The sequence below is a fragment of the Canis aureus genome, chromosome 3 (genome assembly GCF_053574225.1).
Source record: "Canis aureus isolate CA01 chromosome 3, VMU_Caureus_v.1.0, whole genome shotgun sequence".
In the NCBI taxonomy this organism is placed as follows: Eukaryota; Metazoa; Chordata; class Mammalia; order Carnivora; family Canidae; genus Canis; species Canis aureus.
The window spans coordinates 80,631,489-80,652,323 of NC_135613.1; the positions used below are offsets into that span (position 1 = coordinate 80,631,489).

The 20,835-nt window shown below is 43.8% G+C and overlaps 1 protein-coding gene across 1 annotated transcript; it reads left to right on the forward strand.

Annotated features, from left to right (window-relative positions):
• Positions 1-98: 98 nt before the first annotated feature.
• On the forward strand, positions 99-20,254 carry DDX25 (DEAD-box helicase 25). The gene is made up of 12 exons (XM_077894090.1): positions 99-203; positions 789-855; positions 1,108-1,152; positions 1,651-1,786; positions 3,351-3,443; positions 3,528-3,630; positions 5,101-5,215; positions 6,402-6,579; positions 14,412-14,649; positions 16,170-16,332; positions 18,390-18,578; positions 19,959-20,254. Exons 1-12 carry the CDS (start codon positions 141-143, stop codon positions 20,018-20,020), a joined length of 1,452 nt encoding a protein of 483 aa, XP_077750216.1. The 5' UTR covers positions 99-140; the 3' UTR covers positions 20,021-20,254.
• Positions 20,255-20,835: the final 581 nt, after the last annotated feature.

The following is a 20,835-nucleotide window of genomic DNA, read 5'->3' on the forward strand; positions in this document are numbered from 1 at the left end:
GCCTGCGCGCCGCGCCGCGGCAGGTCGAGGGCGCGTCGGCCCGCCCCCGGAGGAAGCCCATTGGCCGCGCGCTGCGGCCGGGCACGGCCTCGTGCCGGGGGAGGGCGCACGTGCCGGGGGCGGGAGCTGCGAGCGCGGCTATGGCGTCGTTACTTTGGGGAGGCGACGCCGGGGCGGCGGAGAGCGAGCGGCTGAGCAGCCATGTAACCGCCGCTGAGCCGGGGAGGGCAAGCGGGCGGGGGCCAGGGCCGCACTCGGGGGGGGGGGCGGGGGGAGCCCCGCCGGCGTGTGGAGCGGGGTGTCGAGCGGTGGAGGGGAGACGCGGCGCGACTCGGGCAGGGCCCGGGCAGGAGACCCCGAGACTCGCGAGACGAAGACCCCTAGGAGTCCCGGGAGGCCGAGCCGCTGGTAGCCCCAACTAGACCTTGGAGTTTTTTCCGCTCTCCCCGTTTGACCATTGAGCCTCGGCTCCTTCCCGCTTACCCACCACCGCGCGCTGCCGCCCACCTGCCCTGGCTCGGGCCGTGACCCCGCGCCCCCCCCCCCCCCAGGACTGGCCACGTTTAGATTAGAGGAGCCCTAAGGTACAGGGGCGGCGGAAAGCCTCCTTCGATTTTAGCACGATTCACAGAGGTGACCTCGTCCTGAAAAGACTCCGGTGTCGGAATCCGTAGCTGACCCCGCAGAGGCAAAGAGCATTGGGGTGGGACCCTCCCTGCCCCGGGGGGAGCATGGGCTGCTGGCTGGCTGGCTTCCTAACCCCGGCTGAAATTTGTGTCTTTCGATAGTTCTCAAACCTCATCCATCCCCGGAAGAACCTTCGGGGTATTAAGACCACTACGGTCCCGAACGTAGGTGAGTGCTCTTGGATAAAGCAGATGGGCCTCCGTTAATTAAAAAAAGCATCGCTCTCCTCGGGGCCCTGGCAACCCAAACGCCTCCGGCTCCCATTAATTTAACTGCCAAGGCCCTCCGCGACCTGCCTGTTGTTTTATCCCATGCTTTCCCCTGGATGCCCCTTGCACACCGAGGAGTCAGTGAGGGTTTTGGGGTCATGCACTTTACTTGTCTTGTTCGGTACTTACTGTTTCTCTTCCATCCTTTTAGATGGTTCAATTAATAACACGGAAGAAGATGATGAAGACGATGTAGGTAGGAGATACATTTATTTGCATGCACCTAGCCCTCTGTATCATGATTTTTACAGTGTGGGTGAATCATATAATCTCGGTTGGAAAAGAGCTGTTTTTTTCTTCTATTTTCTTTATAAATAGTGACTATCAGAGAAATACAAAAATTAGGAGTAAGGCCATATTTCTGTAGGGGAAGTTGATATGGAATGTGCAGGAATGGGTTAAGAGTTTTCAGCGGGCAAGGAAAAATTAGGCCTGGTGGTGATAGATGTAGGCTTGCTTAAGGTCAGAGGTTGGTGCAGCTGCAGAGCATAAGAAACTGGATTCTCGGGTAAAAAAGGAATTGTCGGTGTTAAGTCATTCTTTCTAGAACCTTCTTTTAGAAGATGAGAGTAGGAGCAGTTGCTTGATACACAATCTCTGAACGGGAAGGAGCGATTTATTAGATATCACTTAGAAGGCTGGATTTTTCTCCTACAATATATCCTTTTTATTATTATTATTTTTGCTTTTCTAGTGGATTTGGCAGCTAATTCACTCTTAAACAAGTTAATCCGGCAGTCCTTAGTAGAATCCAGTCACCGAGTTGAAGTCTTACAAAAGGATCCCAGCTCTCCACTCTACTCAGTAAAAACATTTGAAGAGCTGCGGCTGTGAGTATTTTTTACTCATTTAATGTTGGGAAAATGCCAGAAGGAATGGTACAGAACAATCTGCTAAATAATAAAAACCCTCAGAATCCTCTTCATGTTCTAATAAGCAGTATTAAAATGAAATGTGCACATTTTGCATGCAATTGAAATGTAACTCAAAAAGGAGCATTAGGATACCTGAGTGTGCAGTAAATGGAGAACATCTTGAAAGTAAAATATTTTAATCTTGCTGTGCTAAGGGGGCTAGCTAAGCTCGACAGAGCCGTGTTGCTATTCTCCATACCATAATACAGATGCAGGGACGTCAATGGACCACATATCCTCCATCCCTCACTGTAGATAAGTTATAAGCTGTTATCCTCCTAATTATGTTTTATTTCAGATGGTATTCAAATGAATAACTTTCCCAAATGGGTTTGCATTTCCTAGGTATCTGTCAACTCACATTAAGGAAATGTATTTTAACAGGAAGAGTTACTGATAGGGACTTATGTAAAGGGGAGAAATCCAAAATCCCAATGCCCCAAACTGTTCTAGGTGGAAGGAGAAGCCTACCTATGATTAACAGTTGGCTGCCAGTAATCTGCCAATTAAGCAAATGCAAAATGTGCGTGTATGTCATTGAAGGTGGAAGTGTTCCAGCCTACTTCATTTTATCTTCCTGTCATCTACCATGAGACACCAGGAAAGATGTGTTTAAAACTGATGGCTCAGGGGTGTGTCAGGGCTCAGTCAGTTAAGTGTCCAGCTCTTGGTTTCAGCTCAGGTTGGGATCTCAGCCTTGTGAGATTGAGCCCTGAGTTCGGATCTCTGTTGGGCATGGAGCCTGCTTAAGATTTTCTCTCTCCTGCTCTGCCCCTACCCACCCCCCATCTGGCACCCACTTGTTCTCTCTCTAAAAAAAAAAAAAAAAAAAAATTGGCTCATAGGATGAGGTAGTAATGTGTCTTCCACTTCTACACAGAATTGATGTAAGAATTACCTCAGTGAAATCTGTCTTCTCTGAAAATAGCTGTTAAAGAACCAAAGTTTGTCATTCATGAAAAAGAATTAAACAGTATGGGCATCTGGGTGGCTCCATTGGAAGAGCATAGGACTCTTGATCTGGGGTTCATGAATCAGAGCCCCATGTTAGGTGTAGAGATTACTTTAAAATCTTTTTTAAAAAGGATTATACAGTAAATCTCAGTTTTCTCCTTGTATAGAAAATAAGACTCTTCTGGCAAATTGATACATTTCTTTCAGATGAGTTTTTCCTTTTTTTTGGTTCAACCAAAAGTTCAATGTTAGGCTATTATTACTGTCCTCAGCATAGGCTTATAGCATAGCGTATTATTGGAGTGGTCCATACATACAGCCATGATTGTGTGTGCTTGGGAGTCGAGGTATAAATTGTATATTTCTAAATATTACTTTTGAAAAATTGTATTTTTCTAAATATTACTTTTGAAATTTAGTTGCAAAGTGGCTTAATTTAAAAATGCACCCTTTTAGTTTGTATTTCTGAGGCTACTGACCAATCATAGGCTTTAAGTGTTTGCTTTTTTTTTTTTTTTTTTGATAGGAAGGAAGAGTTATTAAAAGGGATCTATGCAATGGGATTTAACAGACCATCCAAAATCCAAGAAATGGCTCTCCCTATGATGCTGGCACACCCGTGAGTTTCCAGGGCAGTGCTGTTCCAACTTGGTTCTTAGTTTCCTGTATGCAGTTTATCCCAGATGTCTCTTCTCTTCTACAGACCCCAGAACCTCATAGCTCAGAGCCAATCTGGAACAGGAAAAACAGCTGCTTTTGTCTTGGCAATGCTAAGCAGAGTTAATACCTTGGAATTGTTCCCACAGGTAAGGAAAGGCTGAGGGAGAAAGGGGAATGTTTGCAATGCCAATGCTATTTTAGTAATGGGCGATATTACTGCCATGATATGATAGCATTTAGAATAGAGATTCCTTCATAAAACCAGAGCTTTGGGCAGCAGTACGGGACAGGGACGGGAACACGGGCTTTATGGTTTGACTGGTTCCAGTCCCAGCCTCTCTACTTCCTAGTAGAATTGTTAGGTGAGTTAGTAGGTCTTTCCATCTCTGTTTCCCTGTCTGTAAGGATAACATCTGTAAAGGCGTGGATCCTTCTTGACTCTGAGCAGCACATTGCCTGGCTTGTTGAATGAATGAATGGCTCATACGATTGTCACGTAGATTAAATAACGTGCCTCTTTCACACTGTGCTTGGCCTAAAGTGAGCATTCACTGGTGGTAGCTGTATACCTTTAGGACGAGAGAATCACCCAGTCCACCTCCTCCTTTAGCAGAGGGGAGTCTGGGGCTTGGAGAGGGGAGTGTCTCACATGGGATCACAGATGTCAGAGAGCGACTGAGCAGGGACTGGAGCTGCGCTTGCCCTTCTCTTGACTTAGCTTCCACTCATGGAAAGTGTCTGGCGTTCTTTCCCTAATTCTCCAAACTGTACTCCTCAACTCGTTTGACAGGCTGACTACCTGAGTATTGAACCCACCCCCTGGCTGTGGGGAAAACAAGGGTTCTTTTGGGAAACTTATAGTTTGATCGGCAAGATAAGCTGTGGGTGTGAATGATGCTGGGCGTACGAAAGTGTGTGCCTTCTTAGGTCCACTGACGTATATATTCAGGGTTTGATATCATGAATAAAAATTCTGGAAAAGCTGTGCCTGAACCCATGTTGAGAAATGTGTGTGGAAACAATTGTTAGCACTTGAACTGTGTTTTCCTCTCCTCTGTATCACAGATCTTTAATTGAAGCCCGTAAATGCATTACATATCTATCAGTTTCTTCCATCAACATCTTCATTTATCAGCAACCACCAGATAAAGGGGGATGGAAGTAACAGTTTTAGGAAATGTTCAGCCAGAGGTGATGTAGTGGATTGGATCAAGCAGGGAGTGTTCTGGAAACAGGCAGACTTGTAATAGCAGGCAGGAAGTCATGGGGGTGATACTCAAGCGGTGATGCGCCTTGCATTTCCTTTCTTCTGCATTCCCAGCCTCCCTGCACCCCACTGTCTCCCACAGAAAAACTTGATCTGTGGTTCTTCATCACTCTTTAGAAAGGAATATATAAAAGGTATTTCTGTATCCTTCAGCCCTTCTCCCCTCCATACTCAGCGTTCACCTCAGACCTATCAAGTGCTAAATCACGTTCAACCGAAAATACCACATTCAACCAAAATCTGTCTCCCAATTTTGCACACATGCGTCTCCCTGTACAGATGTTACTTGTACTTCAGATGTGCATGGTGGCTTGTGTGAGCCTTGGGACCTCCCCCTTCTCTCTCACAGTGCCTCTGCCTAGCTCCTACTTATGAACTGGCTTTGCAAACTGGTCGTGTGGTCGAACGGATGGGAAAATTCTGTGTGGATGTTCAAGTGATGTACGCCATTCGAGGGAATCACAGTATGTACCAGTAAGCCAGGCCTGGCTGGTTTTCTAAGTCCTGACTCCACCACCACCAAGCATGTTCTGTACCTTCTTGGCTTCCTTGTCTCTAAAATGGGAGCTATAGCAGCACCTGTACAAAGAGCTGAGATTGGAATTAAATGAACTGATGCAGGTGCAGCACTGCAAACATGCCTGGTGCATAATAAGGATCCCGTAAATGCTAGTCACACCATTTCCACATCTTGCAAGACACTGCTTTTGTATATTCTTTTTTTTTTTTTTTTGAGGCTCAATTGTTTTGTGCAGAACAGCTTGTATTCTTTAACGCTTTCATAAAAATATTACATGTCTGTAGCAGAAAAAAAGTCTTTAAAACATGGAAGATGGGAAGGTAAAAGTGAAACAAAGTTCTTGTTTGTCCTCCAAAAACCAATTTCCAAGGATAACTAGGTTTTTTTTTTTTTAAGATTTTATTTATTTATTCATGAGAGACACAGAGAGAGAGAGGCAGAGACACAGGCAGAGGGAGAAGCAGGCTCCCTGCAGGGAACCCGATGTGGGACTCGGATCATGCCCTGAGCCAAAGGCAGGTGCTCAATCACTGAGCCACCAGGCGTCCCTAAGGATAACTAGTTTTATTCACAGACCTTCATTGTTTGCTTCCTTTTTTCAGTTCACACACATATGGATGAACATACGTATATTTGTTTTTGTAGAGCATTTACGACAATGGAAGCATTTTTTTTCATGGTGTCTAAAAACATACATGTTTTGAACATCTTTCCATGTCCACACATATGGTCCCACCTCCTTGTTTTGACTAACTTCATAGTATTCCATAATCTATTTAATGTAACCTTTTGGTAGACAGTTTTGCTTTTTTCCATTTGGGGACAGTTTGTAGATTTTTTACCACTGTGCCGGTGTTTCTGTAGGGCAGTGGGATTGCTGCAGGGTAGCTTTTTAACTGACCGTGGGGCAGAATCATATAGGCGGGACTATTCTTACTCTAAACTGGAAACTGGGGAATTTATCCAAAAGCTCTGCAAAATCAAAATTTGCAATGACCTTTAGGGTTTGCACTTGGAAAATCATCACGAAATATACTTTCGCCTAAGGAGTCCTGTGTTGCGTGGCCTGGAATTGTAGACTGTTAGGGTTGTTCGCATCTGAAGGAGTCTTTGAACCCTTTTCTCCCTAGTTCCCAGAGGCACCGACGTCACCAAGCAGATTATAATTGGCACTCCTGGGACTGTCCTGGATTGGTGTTTCAAGCGAAAATTAATTGATTTGACTAAGATTCGTGTGTTTGTCCTGGATGAAGCGGACGTGATGATCGACACGCAAGGATTCTCAGATCAAAGCATTCGTATTCAGAGGTAAGTTTCACATTCAGCCTTTTCCTTCCTGGATCTTGAGTCTGGAGGGGGAGTTTCATTTGTCTCCTCCCAATTGTCTTCACTACTTAATTCCCGGCTTCCTTTGCCTTTAAAACAAACTTGGGTGTTCAGTAGTTTCACCAGCTCCGCAGGTCCTTAGATTGCTGTCATTTTCCCACCTTAGTAATCTTGCCCGACTGCTTTCGTTTTCACTACAGGCCTTCACATGGAACCCACGTGGTGGGTCGGCACCAAATTGTGCCACTAATTTTTCTGTTAAGAGCAAAAGTCTAAAGAGAGTTTATTAAAGCCTGATAATCATCAGGCTATTGTGAGGATAACTGCTGGAGAGTAGAGAATAGAGAACACAGTAACCTGGAATCAGGAGCCCCATGAACGAGTCCTGACATTTGTCAAGTCTCATTTGTCAGGTAAATCCTATTGTTTTCCCAAGCGTCTCTCAGGATTACCCAAGAGTCTTAAATTTACAGATTACCACCTCACTGGTTCAGAATTTCTGGGAGTGGGCTCTAGGAATCTGCATCACGTACCATTAAATAAAGCATATGTTCAGTGTTAAATTCAAATAGTACTGAGGGATGCCTAGATGGCACAGTGGTTTTGACTCAGGTTGTGATCTTAGGGTTGTGTTTGTGCATGGACGCGCGCTGTCTCTCTCTCTCTCTCTCAAATACAGCTTTTTTTTTTAAAAAAAAAAAAAAAAAAGCTAGATAGTACTGAAATGGCCACTGTAATGAACAGTGGCCCCTCTGCCCTATCTTCTAGAGAATACTGCTCTGTTTTGGTACTAACGCTCATATAAACCCTTAAATGGCTATTTTTTAATGTGTCCCTGTGTCTGACTGCTAGTATAGGAGGTGGGAATCCAGCTGTTTTGTACCTCCACCCTCTCCCACCTTCCTGTCCCCTTTGTTGCCTCTCTGTGGTCATATCACAAGAGTTGCTACAATAACCGTTGTTATCATTAGGGCATTATAAATATTGCTCACTATTGTGCAGTAGATTACCATAGCCATATTTGTTTCTGTATGGCTGTTTCCCCTTAAATTAATAACTGCCTATTTTCCTTCATTGGGTTAGCATCACTGGGTAGGGATCTTTAATTTTTCTCTGCCTATTTCATCATATTGTCATAGGTCAGTGATATCTCCATATAGGCAAAAACATGTAAAAACTCCATCAATTTCTTTTTCTTCCTGAAACTCTTGCAAGCTTGCTCCAATTTCAGTCTGGACTGGTTGTGAAGCTGTCACCATAGTTCTTCCTGACCCTCATTTACAGTTTGGAATCTCCTGTTTTCAGGGTCATTTTTATTGGTTTACTATCCGTATACTCGGTCTTCAGGAGGGTATTCTCTAATGGCTTCTTTTTTTTAATTTTTATTTATTTATGATAGTCACACACAGAGAGAGAGAGAGGCAGAGACACAGGCAGAGGGAGAAGCAGGCTCCATGCAAGGGGCCCGATGTGGGACTCGATCCCTGGACTCAGGATCACACCCTGGGCCAAAGGCAGGCACTAAACTGCTGAACCACCCAGGCATCCTGAAAATGAACTTCCTAATGTTCTTTTTAAGAAGCCATTAGAGAGGGATCCCTGGGTGGTGCAGCGGTTTGGCACCTGCCTTTGGCCCAGGGTGCGATCCTGGAGACCCGGGATCGAATCCCACGTCGGGCTCCTGGTGCATGGAGCCTGCTTCTCCCTCTGCCTGTGTCTCTGCCTCCCTTCCTCTCTGTCTCTCTCATGAATAAATACGTAAATTTTTTTTTAAAAAGAAGTTCATTTTCCATCTCCCACAGGTCTGAAAATGTCTTCATTGTGCCTGTAATCTGCTCTTTTGATTGGATGTGGAATCCAAGTTAAAGAATTCTCCCAGTAAATTCAGAGTCAGTGGTGAAAACAGAAATTTTTAAAATAGTCTGATTAATACTCTCTGTTCCATTGCTTTGCTGACAAGTTTACTGTCATCCTGATCCCCCAACTTTTGTATGTTATCTGTTTTTTTTCTCTCTAGAAGCTTTTGGAATATTCCTTCTGCACAGTATTCTGAAACTTCTCTGTGATATGTATTGGTTTGGGTCCTTTTTTTCCTCATCCATTGTTCTAGACACATTGGGCACTCACTGTGTTCATTTTTTTTTAAAGATTTTATTTATATATTCATGAGAGACACAGAGAGAGGCAGAGACACAGGCAGAGAGAGAAGCAGGCTTCTCGCAGGAGCCCGATGCGGGACTCGATCCCAGGACCCCAGGATCACACCCTGGGCCAAAGGCAGACACTCAATCGCTGAGCCACCCAGGTGTCCCACTGTGTTCATTTTTCAACCTTGTTCCTGTCAGACCTGGGAAAATTTTTTTAGGTTATTCTTTCCCTACAGTGACCAACATTTTAGAGAACAGGACACAGTCATGCCAGACAAAAGAAAAAAAAAGTCTATATGATAATATAATATAGAAAAAACAAGTCATTTTTTTACATAAAATATACATGTTATTAACATAAAAATATGGGAAACACATGTTTCTTTAAAATTCTATATCATTCTATATTTTTTGTTACTAAATGCTACTACTTAAGCAAAACAATAGCTGATTAATAGGGACAATTAGTCATAATTATTAGTACAACTAATTAGATGGATAATATGTATGAGAAAGACATAACAGTGTTTTATGTCATCTTCAACAGCATTTATTTTAATCTTAAATTATTGTATTCTGTGCCATTGTACATTCTTAAGATATTTAAATATAAGACTTTTTATGAGGAGAATGTGACTACAATAGGACTAATTAAACAGTGTTACCTGTGTTTAAAGACTAAACCAGTGGTGACCTATTTCTTTTTGTCTCATAGGTAGGCTGTTTCTACTCTTTCACTTTCATCTTCCAGTGATAACTGCAGCCTTCTTTTTTTATATGTGTCAGTAAAACAATACATTCCAATGTAAAATTCATTTTGACTTGTAGCTCTGGTCTTAGCAAGCTCACGCTACCCCTGGTATTAGTCCAGCGTGACGTCCTCTTCACAAAAGTGTTCAAGCATGGACTATTTAAGAGTTTACTTACTAGCAACAGTTGGTTTTTAAATGCACAAGAATTCGTATCTAGCTTTCTAGAAAAGTCCACATCAGCTCTGTCTTCAGGCTTATTTGGTAGACCAGCTGTTTGTTCAGATCCCTCATGTCTATAAATCCACCATTTAGATTGTCCACGTCTAAAATGTCCATCCATCATTTTTAAATGCTCTGAAGTACCTTAGCTACTATTGCAGTTCTCAGGGGAATGGCGGTGAAGGATGGGAGCAATTTAAGCTTGTGAAATCAGGAGCACCTGGGTGGTTCCGTTGGTTAAGCCACTGCCTTTGGCTCAGGTCATGATCCTGGACCCTGGGATTGAGCCCTGCGTCCAGCTTCCTGTTCCTGTGGGGAGTCTGCTTCTCCCTCTGCCCCGTCCCCTGTTCATTGCTTGTGTGTGCTCTCGCCCTCTCTCCCGAAATAACTAAAATCTTAAAAATGTATATTTAAGCAGTAAAATCAAAGATGGATTCTGAATAAGTTACATTGTTTAGCAAAAGAATGAGAAGGTCTTGTTGAACTGAACTGCCCTTTTCTGGTGACATTTTTTGAGTTTTGCAGCAGCCTTATTTCTTTAAAAAAATGAGTTGTTTTTTGTTTTTTGCTATGAGCATTTGTTATATAACCTGTCAGTAGCACCAGAAAGCTCAGGGCATGCAGTCCATCCTTTTTGTCTGTACCCCTGAAAGAATCTTCACAGGTTATCACACAATTTTGGAGAAACAACATATCATTTCTGTTTTACTATAATCCTTTCTTCTGCTTTGAAGATACTATTTTATGACCCGCCAGCATTTTAACTCTTTTCTGTGGCCTCAACAATGATAATCTGATGGACAGATGTTCAAGGTGACTCTCTTCTTCCATTTCCATACAGGTAAAAATTTTACTAAGTGCCTCTGCAAGTTTTGAGCACACTGAAAAGTAAACAAAAACTCTGATAATGAAAGCTCAGTGTCACAGTTAAGCATGATTCACCTTTTGGAAGTGCTGTGCACAGAGTATGTGGGATATTTAACTGGCAAGATCTTTTCATTTTCTTTGATAAGTACAGACTGACTGGAATCTGCATTTGCACTGTGCTGCACGTGCAGACAGTTGAGCAAAAGCTAGTTTGTATTTGGATATGAGATCAGCAGTCTTCTGTTTTAGATTTTTTGGTGTCTTCTTAAAACTTCTTAGAAGTCACAAAGATATTTTGAGCTCCATTTTTCAAGTCAAAGTACCTAAAAAATAGGGGGGAATATATTTTTTTGCTGCTGTGACCGGACATATCATCCTCTATAGTGTACAAAGTGTGATCATTGATAAGATCTTACAGAATTAGCTCTACACTGACTGCTGACAATGGTAAGACATCTGAGGTCAGAATGTCTGCGTTTGTTCCCCCACAGGACATTCTGCTTGCAAACACTGATGCAGGAAATGTAACTTCACTAAGTTTCCTAGAGATGTCAAGGGAAGAATGCAATGATGCATGTCCATTTGTGTGTTACAGCGAAACAAATTCAGCATCCACTGTTTCCAGCTGAGCTCTGTGTACTTTAAAAAGGAAAAAAAACTTGGAATTTGGAAATGTTGCCTGTCTCATCCTGACTTTGGGAGGTTCAGTCTCCATATGTGCTTTTCATGTCTCCTTCCCCACCGTGCCTTGCACTCAGTTCGGCCCGTCATGCAGTACTTTGCCCTGTTTTTGGTGTTCATCTCTTTAACCTAGTTGAATGTGTCCTTCTGTCTGTCATTAAAATAACACATTTGGCCTTTTCGGTCTTGTCTGGGTTGTCCTGGCTTTCTCTGTTTCTTCTCTGTAACTTCCTTTTCTTGTTATGGATGCCATATGCTGCTGTTGTCTCTCTGAGGATGTTAATTATAGTATTTAAAATTCTTTTCTGTTCTCAACATTGGCTCTGAATTGTCTGTTTCTTCTTTTGTTTGTTTGCTACGTCTCTGTCTCTTATGATGGACCTTTCCCCCTCATATCTGGTGATACATGGCTAGTCTTCCATAGTCTGTATCAGTACCCAAGAAGCTTATTGACAGGTCCAGGTGCATGGCTGGGGCTTGTGACCTGGGCAGCTCCCCTCTAAGATGATCATTACCTGCGGATTGTTAGGACTATGGAATGTCTCTCATCTCATCCCTAGGAGACATACACTTGGCTGCTGGCCTCTTGGGAACAGGGCCAGGGAATGGGCTGGGCTGCATATTCTCATATACATATTTTCACTCCCTATTTTCAGTGATCTGCTTTACTTTCACCTTCTTCTGAGGCTGGTATCCCCAAGGGATTTCTGCACAGAATAAACCTCTAGTCTCCTACTTGTACCTGCTCAGCTGCCTGAATGAAGGTGGGATTCATCTGCTCCTTATACACATGCTCAGCCAGTCTTCCTATTTAAAGTAATTTTGGCCAAAGATCAAGTAAGATTTCCTTCTTACCTCCCCTTACCAATAAGTGTTAGTTTATGTATAACCGAGAATGAAAGATTCAGAATTCCATGAAAGATCCAGTAGTCAAAAAGGGCTTTCTACTCAAGAGAATATTAAGTAATAATTAGAGCATCTATATTGGTTGGTCATCCCTCCATTGTTGATTTTCTTCCTTTTGCTTAAAAAGATTAAATCATAGTCTCGTCCCATAGAAAAATACATATTTTTTAGGATTTTATTTATTTATTTATTCATGAGAGACACACACAGAGGCAGAGACATAGGCAGAGGGAGAAGCAGGCTCCATGCAGGGAGCTTGATGCGGGACTCCATCCTGAGACTGCGGGATCATGACCCGAGCCGAAGGCAGACACTCAAACCACTGAGCCACCCAGGCATACCTCGTCCCATAGAAATATAATGCAAACCACATGTGTAATTTTAAATTTCCTAATAGCCACATTAAAAATCAGGTGAAATTCATGTTTTATTTAGGCCAATAAATCAAAAAATAGCATTTCAATAAGATTAAATCAGTTTAATCACCAGAAAAATTCTTAATGAAATGGTTTATATTCTTTTCTTGTACGAGATCTTCAAAATCCAGAGTGTTCTGCAGAACAAGCCCATGTTTCCTTTCCTTGTGTAATCTGTGTACGTTGTCTTTTTGAAATGAAATGGTGCAGGATGCCTGGCTGGCTCAGTGGCTGAGCGTCTGCCTTTGGCTCAGGGTGTGATCCCGCGTTGAGCTCCCTGCTGGGAGCCTGCTTCTCCCTCTGCCTATGTCTCTGCCTCTGTGTGTGTGTGTCTCATGAATAAATGAGTAAAATCTTTAAAAAAAAAAAAAAAAAAAAAGGAAGGAAAGGAAAGGAAAGAAGGAAGAAAAAAGAAAGAGAAAAAGAAATGAAATGCTGCAAGCCTTGGGATGCAAGTCCTGGCACCATCTTTTTCCAGAGGAAGGACTGTGATACAGGGGATGGCCAAGAGAGCCCCCCTCACCACCCTGCAGCAAGCTAATGCATAATTTCCCTTGTTTTTTCTAACACATCACCCCTGCTTTCTCTGGGCCCTGGTCCTTGCAGCTCTGAAAGCTCTCAGGGGTTGTGAGGAAGCCACTGTCTTTGCAGCTCAGCCACCCTCTGCATCACCATGTCCACCTGTAGCACTCCGTGAGGGCATCATCCACATTCCCATCTTCCAGAAACATAATAAGATACCTCATCCACCACTTTCTCCTCTCCTCTTTTCCATGTTGTTATGGGTTTGTATCTTTCTCTTTATTATCATATTAGTTGTATGTGGGAAGCTGAGGAGGTACATACGTGTGTCACAGTCTACCATACTTGCCCAGAAGTCTGTCAGATTGTTACTTGGGAAAGCTCCCCAGATGATCCACGCCCCCCAGCTTGGCGTAGTTAGTGCCTGAGAGTCGCCGCACTCCACGATCTCTCCCACTCTCTTTCAGCACTAATGACTTACCTTTTGGGTGCTCTGTCGTCTTCCCAAAAGTGGTGATTTTTGTCTGAAATAAAATTAAATTAAAATGTATTTATATGTAAAATATGTTCAGAGAAATACATGAATCACAAGTGTACAGCTGAGTGAAAATTCAAAGAGACTGTGTTGGTGTGATAATGGCCCAGACCAAGAAATAGAACATCACTGGCTCTCCAGAGGTCCCCTACGGCTCCTTTCCTATCACTAGTCCCTGCCCCAACTCTCTCCACGATTGATTAGCCTCTGTTCTGACTGCTAGCTCCATAGACTTATTTTGCCCACTTTTAAACTTTATGTAAATCATCCCTGTGTTTGTTTTGGTCCACCTCAAGTTTTGCATGCAGTAGCTTTTCCCCTTTGGTTCCCCTTTTGTTTCCATCCAGGTCCTTCCCATTCCAAATAAAGATAGTATGGCTGTTCTTTTCCTCCCAAGAAATGCAACACCTGCCATTGAATAGCCTGTTTCCTTCTTCCTGTTTAACTTCGTGTGAGACAAATACCATGAAGAGTATCTAGACTGACACTCATGACTCCTGCTTCTGCCTCTCTTAAAAGTGGCATGAAACACCCCAGACCTTCCAAAAAACATATCTAAACTTAGCTCTTAAGCTCCACATTCAGCAAGTTCTTGGTTCTGGGAGTCAGGGAGGCAGGACACATGGCCCTTTGCACAGAGGCAGAGCTCATTGCAGGCGGCACCTCACCCGCTGACCCCTGGTCACAGTGGCAGGACCTGCTCGAAGCTGCCTCGGAGGAGGGCGACAGGGACAGCCGTGGCTGACGGCGTCTTCCCTTCTCTCTACAGAGCTTTACCCTCTGAGTGCCAGATGCTCCTCTTTTCAGCGACCTTTGAGGACTCTGTGTGGCAGTTTGCAGAGCGAATCATTCCTGACCCTAATGTTATCAAGTTACGAAAGGAGGAGCTGACCCTGAGCAACATCCGACAGTATTACGTGTTGTGTGAGAATAGGAAAGACAAGTACCAGGCTCTGTGCAACATCTACGGTGGCATCACCATCGGCCAGGCCATCATCTTCTGCCAGGTAATGGAGCCAGGATCTGTCCTTGTTGTGCCTGGACTTGGCCTGGCCACAGGAGGGGAGGGGACGGCCTTAGGGCCAGGCACCCTGCCAATACGTTGTGTACAGGAGGGCATTTAATATTCAGAACAATGTAGGATGGAAATGAATCTGTGTTTTATGGATGGAACCTGAAAAGATTAAGTACTGGAATAGGACTTGAAGATGATGCTAAGTAGAGGGCATTAGTTTAGGAGGATTGTTCCTGACGCTTCCCCATATGGGTAGATGTTTATTGTGGGGTTTTTATAGATCCCCTTTGTCAGATTCAGAATGTTCTTGTCTGGTTCCTTACTATAGTAAAGTAGCCACTCTATCACTCACTATTAATATTGCCCTATTTTTACTTGCATATTTTTTTGCTCTCCCGATGTGTTTCATGTTCACGCATTGGCTGTATTTTCTCTCTACCACGTGAACACTGCAAGCACTGTGAGCACAGGACCTCATCTGTCTTACTTTCGTAGCCCCACTAGAATGGTACCTGCTGGCACAGGGACGGCACTGAAATGAAAATGTACGTGTAGAATGAAAGAAAGCTCGCATCTGCCATGAAACCTTGAGCAAGTGACTCCCATTTTTTGTAAGCGTTGGGTTTGGGACTTTTTAAATTTTTTAAATGAAATGAGGTAGCTATTTGTTAAATTGTCTTGAGCACAATTACCATAATGCACGTAAAGATTTGAACAAGACACCGGGCAGAAATGAGCACTCTTATAGTGCCTGTGGTTATTCCGTTTCATCCTCATGCTGCCATGTGAGAGAGGTGAGTGTTTTATTTCGGCTTCGTGACTGAGAAGCCAAAGCTCCTGCAGGTTGAGAGGATATGACCTGGAGGAGCACAGGAGGTGCCCGTTCTAAGGATCTCTAGGACTTGAGGGAGGGGGAAAGCTAAACTCCCATGCAGCCCTTTCTGGTTTTCCCACCCTGCATATGTGAGCATCGCAGACATACCCGGTGTGCTTTGACTTGGGGTGCTCTGCTGGTTTTTTTGTTTTGTTTTGTTAATTTATTTTTTATTGGTGTTCAATTTACCAACATACAGAATAACACCCAGTGCCCGTTACCCATTCACTCCCACCCCCCGCCCTCCTCCCCTTCTACCACCCCTAGTTCGTTTCCCAGAGTTAGCAGTCTTTACGTTCTGTCTCCCTTTCTGATATTTCCCACACATTTCTTCTCCCTTCCCTTATATTTCCTTTCACTATTATTTATATTCCCCACATGAATGAGAACATATAATGTTTGTCCTTCTCCGACTGACTTACTTCACTCAGCATAATACCCTCCAGTTCCATCCACGTTGAAGCAAATGGTGGGTATTTGTCGTTTCTAATGGCTGAGTAATATTCCATTGTATACATAAACCACATCTTTATCCATTCATCTTTCGATGGACACCGAGGCTCCTTCCACAGTTTGGCTATTGTGGACATTGCTGCTATAAACATCGGGGTTCTGCTGGGTTTTGTGTTTTCATGTAGACTCGTCGAAATGCCAAGTGGTTGACTGTGGAGATGATGCAGGACGGCCACCAAGTGTCTTTGTTAAGCGGAGAGCTGACCGTGGATCAGCGAGCCTCCATCATTCAGAGGTTTCGGGATGGGAAAGAGAAAGTTCTTATAACAACCAATGTCTGTGCTCGAGGTATGTGTGTGCGTGTGTGCATGTGTGTCTACACACACATTTAAAATCAAGTTTATTGAAGTATAATTTACAGATGATAAAACTCACTGATTTTAAGTATACAGTGAGTTTTGACAAATAGTCATGAGACTATCACCATAATCAAAGTACAGAACCCTTCCTTCTCCATCCAGAACTTCCTCGTGCTCTTTTGCAGCCAGCCTCTTCCTTTCATCATCTGATGCCTGGCAACTCCTGATCAGATTTCTGTCTCTTCCAGAATGCTATATAAATTAAATCATACAGTAGTTAGCCTTTGTGTCCGACTTACTCAACTTGACATAGGCTTTTGAATTCACCGGTGGTGTGACATATACCAGTAGTTCAGTCCTTTTTATTGCCAAGTGGTATTCCTTTGAATGGATGTACCACAATTAGTTCATCCGTTCACCAGTTCGTTGATGAATATTTGTAATGTTCACAGTTTGGGGCTATTTTGAATAAAGTTGTAGTAAACGTTGAGGTATAGGTCTTTCATGGACATGTTTCATTTCTCTTGGATAAATACCTTGGAGTAGACTGAGTCATATGGTAAATGTACGTTTAGCTTCATAAGAAACTGTAAAACTGTCTTCCAAAGTGGCTACTGTTTTTTTATTCCCATCAGCAGTGTAGGAAAGTTCCAGTTGCTCTGCATCCTTGCCAGCAATTGGTATCGTCACTCTTTAATTCTAGCCATTCTAGTAGATGTGTGTGATATCTTTTGGGGTTTTTAAACTCAGGTTCCCTAATGACTGATAATGTTGATCATCTCTTGAAGTGTTTTTAATTTCAAAAACTGTTGACTACTTGCAGGAAGAAATTCTTTTTTTCAAGAGATGGGCCTTCCTACATTCGTCATCCTTCCTGTACCCTTGCCTAGAACCTCCCCACACTCAAACCGTGTTTCCTAATTCATTCTTAGTTCAGCAGATAGAAATGAGGACCTGCCATGCTTGTGGAGCTCAGCACTATGGAAGAATAGCCTGAAAAAGGATGAGTTTCCAGCCCCTTGGAGCTCAGTGCCTAGAGGCTTGACTGTCCAGAAGCAGTGCTGTCCAATAGAACTTTCCACATTGATGGAAGCGTTCTACTCTGTGCTGTTCAGTTGGTAGCCACTGGCCATATATGGCTGCCAACACTTGAAACATGGCTAGTGTGAGTGAGGAAATGAATTTTTAATTTGAATTAAAGTTAACCGTATTGGGTGGTATGACTGTAGACCTTGGAGGATAGAGGGCACCAGGAACTCCCAAGGAGGACGAGGATTATGACCCAACTTTCTAATGCTGGGGGACAGAAGCACGGGGAATCTCCGAAGTCTTCTAGCGGACAGTAGATATGAAAGGTTCTGAAGGAAGGGTAGGGATTCCAGTTTGGTAAGAATTGACAGTTTGCTTGCGAAATGGCACTACTGTGAGACTAGTGTTGGATTTGAGTCAGGAGTAGAAGAGATGAGACTTCAGGTAGTATGGGAATCTGGAGTTGTTTGTACTTTATCCTGGGCCACTGGGGCAGTCGGGTCCTCAACAGCAGTGTTCTCAGCGTTGCCATGGTGACTATGGTTGGAGAGATCAGAAGAAGAGAGAAGGGAAGCCCAGCTGGAAGCTGTTGTAACAGTGAGGCAAGGCATAAAAAAAGACCTGGGTGGGATGATGGCCAGGGCATGGAGATGAGGGGGATCCTGTGAAAGGTAGAGGACACTAGAGCGGGGGCCTGCTGGGGGCTTAGTACAGTAGGAGTGGAGAGGAGGCAGTGGCTCCATGGGCTTGGGGAGAGCCCGGGTCCACAGCACACACACAGCTTTTGTACCTATTTAGATTCTGTGGAATTAGCTTCTACTGACACTCTTAAATCTATCATTGTAGGCATACTGTGCCAGCAAACTGCCTGACCAAGGTATCCGCTTCCATGATGTAAAGCCAGGTTTTACTGGTAAATTGTGGCTTTAAGGACAGTTTCCTTGGCAGATATGGTTTGTGAATAGGTGTGTCCTAAGGAACCAGGTGCAGGACCCTACAGCACCTCTCCTCTTCCAGGGATCGATGTGAAGCAGGTCACGATTGTTGTGAACTTTGACCTCCCTGTAAACCAAGCAGAGGAGCCAGACTACGAGACCTACCTTCACCGCATAGGGCGGACAGGACGCTTTGGGAAAAAGGGCCTGGCCTTCAACATGATTGAAGTGGATAAGCTGCCCCTGCTCATGAAGATCCAGGATCACTTCAGTAAGTAGCACCTTTCACAGTGGGAACCGCGGACCCTGCTGATGGTGACACTGATGGCATGTGTCACGAACCTTGCACCCAGAGGCTTAGGGTAGCATGGCGGGGGCAGGAGCCAAGGAGTAGGAGGCTTCTGATTCACACTGCCAGGGTTCCTAAAGTGAGACCATTGGTTAAATCATCCATATAGGGTGTGGCTAAGGAACAATTTAAAAATCAAGCAGAATTACTAAGAATTCAGGTTTATGTTATTGCCCATTGTGGGACCTGGGGCAGCTTTTCACGTCCTATAAAGCACCTTCCTAAACAAAGTAATAAAGTCCTTTATGATAAAATTGTCCCCAGCTTCCTCTTTTATTTACATTTGTCCCTTCCTCCATCCCCCATCCAAACAAGGCAGGCTCTGATAACCTGCTGGGGTTCTTGGACTGGCAGCTTGCCCTCTGATGGAAACTGGAAGCGTGACCTAAACTGAGGTGTCCACTTCTCAAATTAGTCCATGCCCCAAACCCATGGATAGGGCAGGGGAGCCGGGAAAGAGGAACACGAAAATGACCCTGAATATATCTTCGCCTATTTGGGAAATGGTACTTAACTTTTGTGGGAAGAATGGAAACTATCCTGGGGAGGTGCACAGAAGTGCATGTATGCAGTTTGGAATACAGTTCTGAAAAGTCTGCAGACTGTAGCACGTCTGTGGCCCTGCAGGGAAGTTGATTAAGCACCTCTGTGTTAGGAGAAGCAAGGAGGGATGCAGGGAAAGAGAACTCTTGCTATGGTAAGTGCGTTATGACCTCGTTTTGAGAAGTGACAGTGGAGGAGCCTTCACCCCTCTCCCTATTGCCTTCCTACACCCCCTACACATACACTCACCCCCCACACACCCACTTCATTCCTCCCAGCACAGCCAGGCTCCCTTCCCAGGCTCCCCTCACTTGCACTCTGGTCTATTTCCTGCCCCAGGGTATCTAGACCTCTGTTCTATTATTTGGTGCATTTGATGTTACTTTAGTCATTCTTATTTGATTATTTTGATGCCATCTCTTCCTTAACTGATCTCGAGAATGTTCATCTCTTAAGGCTTTCCATGCAGCGGATCACAGGAACACATATTTGCAAAATATCACTGTCTTCAGAAATTCAGAGTTGAGGGGTGCCTGGGTGACTAAGTCAGTTAAGCCACTACCTTCAGCTCAGGTCATGATCTCAGGGTCCTGGGATCGAGCCCCATGTTGGGCTCCCTTCTCAGCAGGGAGTCTGCTACTCCTTCTGTCTCTCCCTGAATAAATAAATAAAATCTTAAAGAGAATCCGGAGTTGAGTGGAATGACATTCCATTTAGGCCCTGGGCTCAGACTCGTTCCATTCTCTTTCCTTCTTCTAGACAGCAGTATTAAGCAACTCGACCCTGAAGACATGGATGAAATTGAAAATATTGAATATTGAATATTGAAGACAGAACTTTATTGCTTGTGAAATATCCTAGTTTATGTGAGACTGTCCCAGTGGGTTTCAAAGGTAATTTTTCCCATTGGGGCTTTTTCAAAGTGAAACTGTTAAATATGGCAAAATAAATGTCATGGTAGCCTTAGTCTTAAGATCTGAGGTTGTTTTGAAACCAGATTGTTGTGAAGCACATGATCTTTTTGAATAAAAAAGCAAGATTATTTCTTACTCTAATCTCACTGCAGGTTAACACCTTTGTGTGGGCTACTGGGATGTTGCAGGACTTCGTTTAAGGATCTGAGCACACTGTGCCTCTTGTGAACATGTTACGGTGCCACGAGATGGCAGTAGAACTTCACTGGTTTCGGAATATGAGCTAGTGGAGCTAAGAAGCCACCCAGCTCTGCCTTACTCACAGGTCGCCCTTTCTAGCCACTCACTCACGTCCTTCCCCCTCACATATCTGCTCCCCTCTGCAGGCATGCTCGGGAACAAAGTGTGTGTGTGCGCACACACACACAGACGCATAGACACACATGCACACACACCTACCCATTAGGTGGGAGTGCAGGGTGAAACCTTCAAAAAAGAAAAACAGTTTGAAAGAATATTTTACTTTTCTAATGTTTCAATTGACCTACAGAATGTGAAAATATTTTCTCTGCTTGGCTTCTTAATATGTTCAAATTAGAGCCGATTTAATCCATCATCAGCTATCTAATAGTTTCTCGAAATGTGGCTTTGTTATAGACATTTCTTCAAAACAGGTGGTGGAGGGGACTATTTGCCTTGTAAAAGAAGTAACATTTCATTCA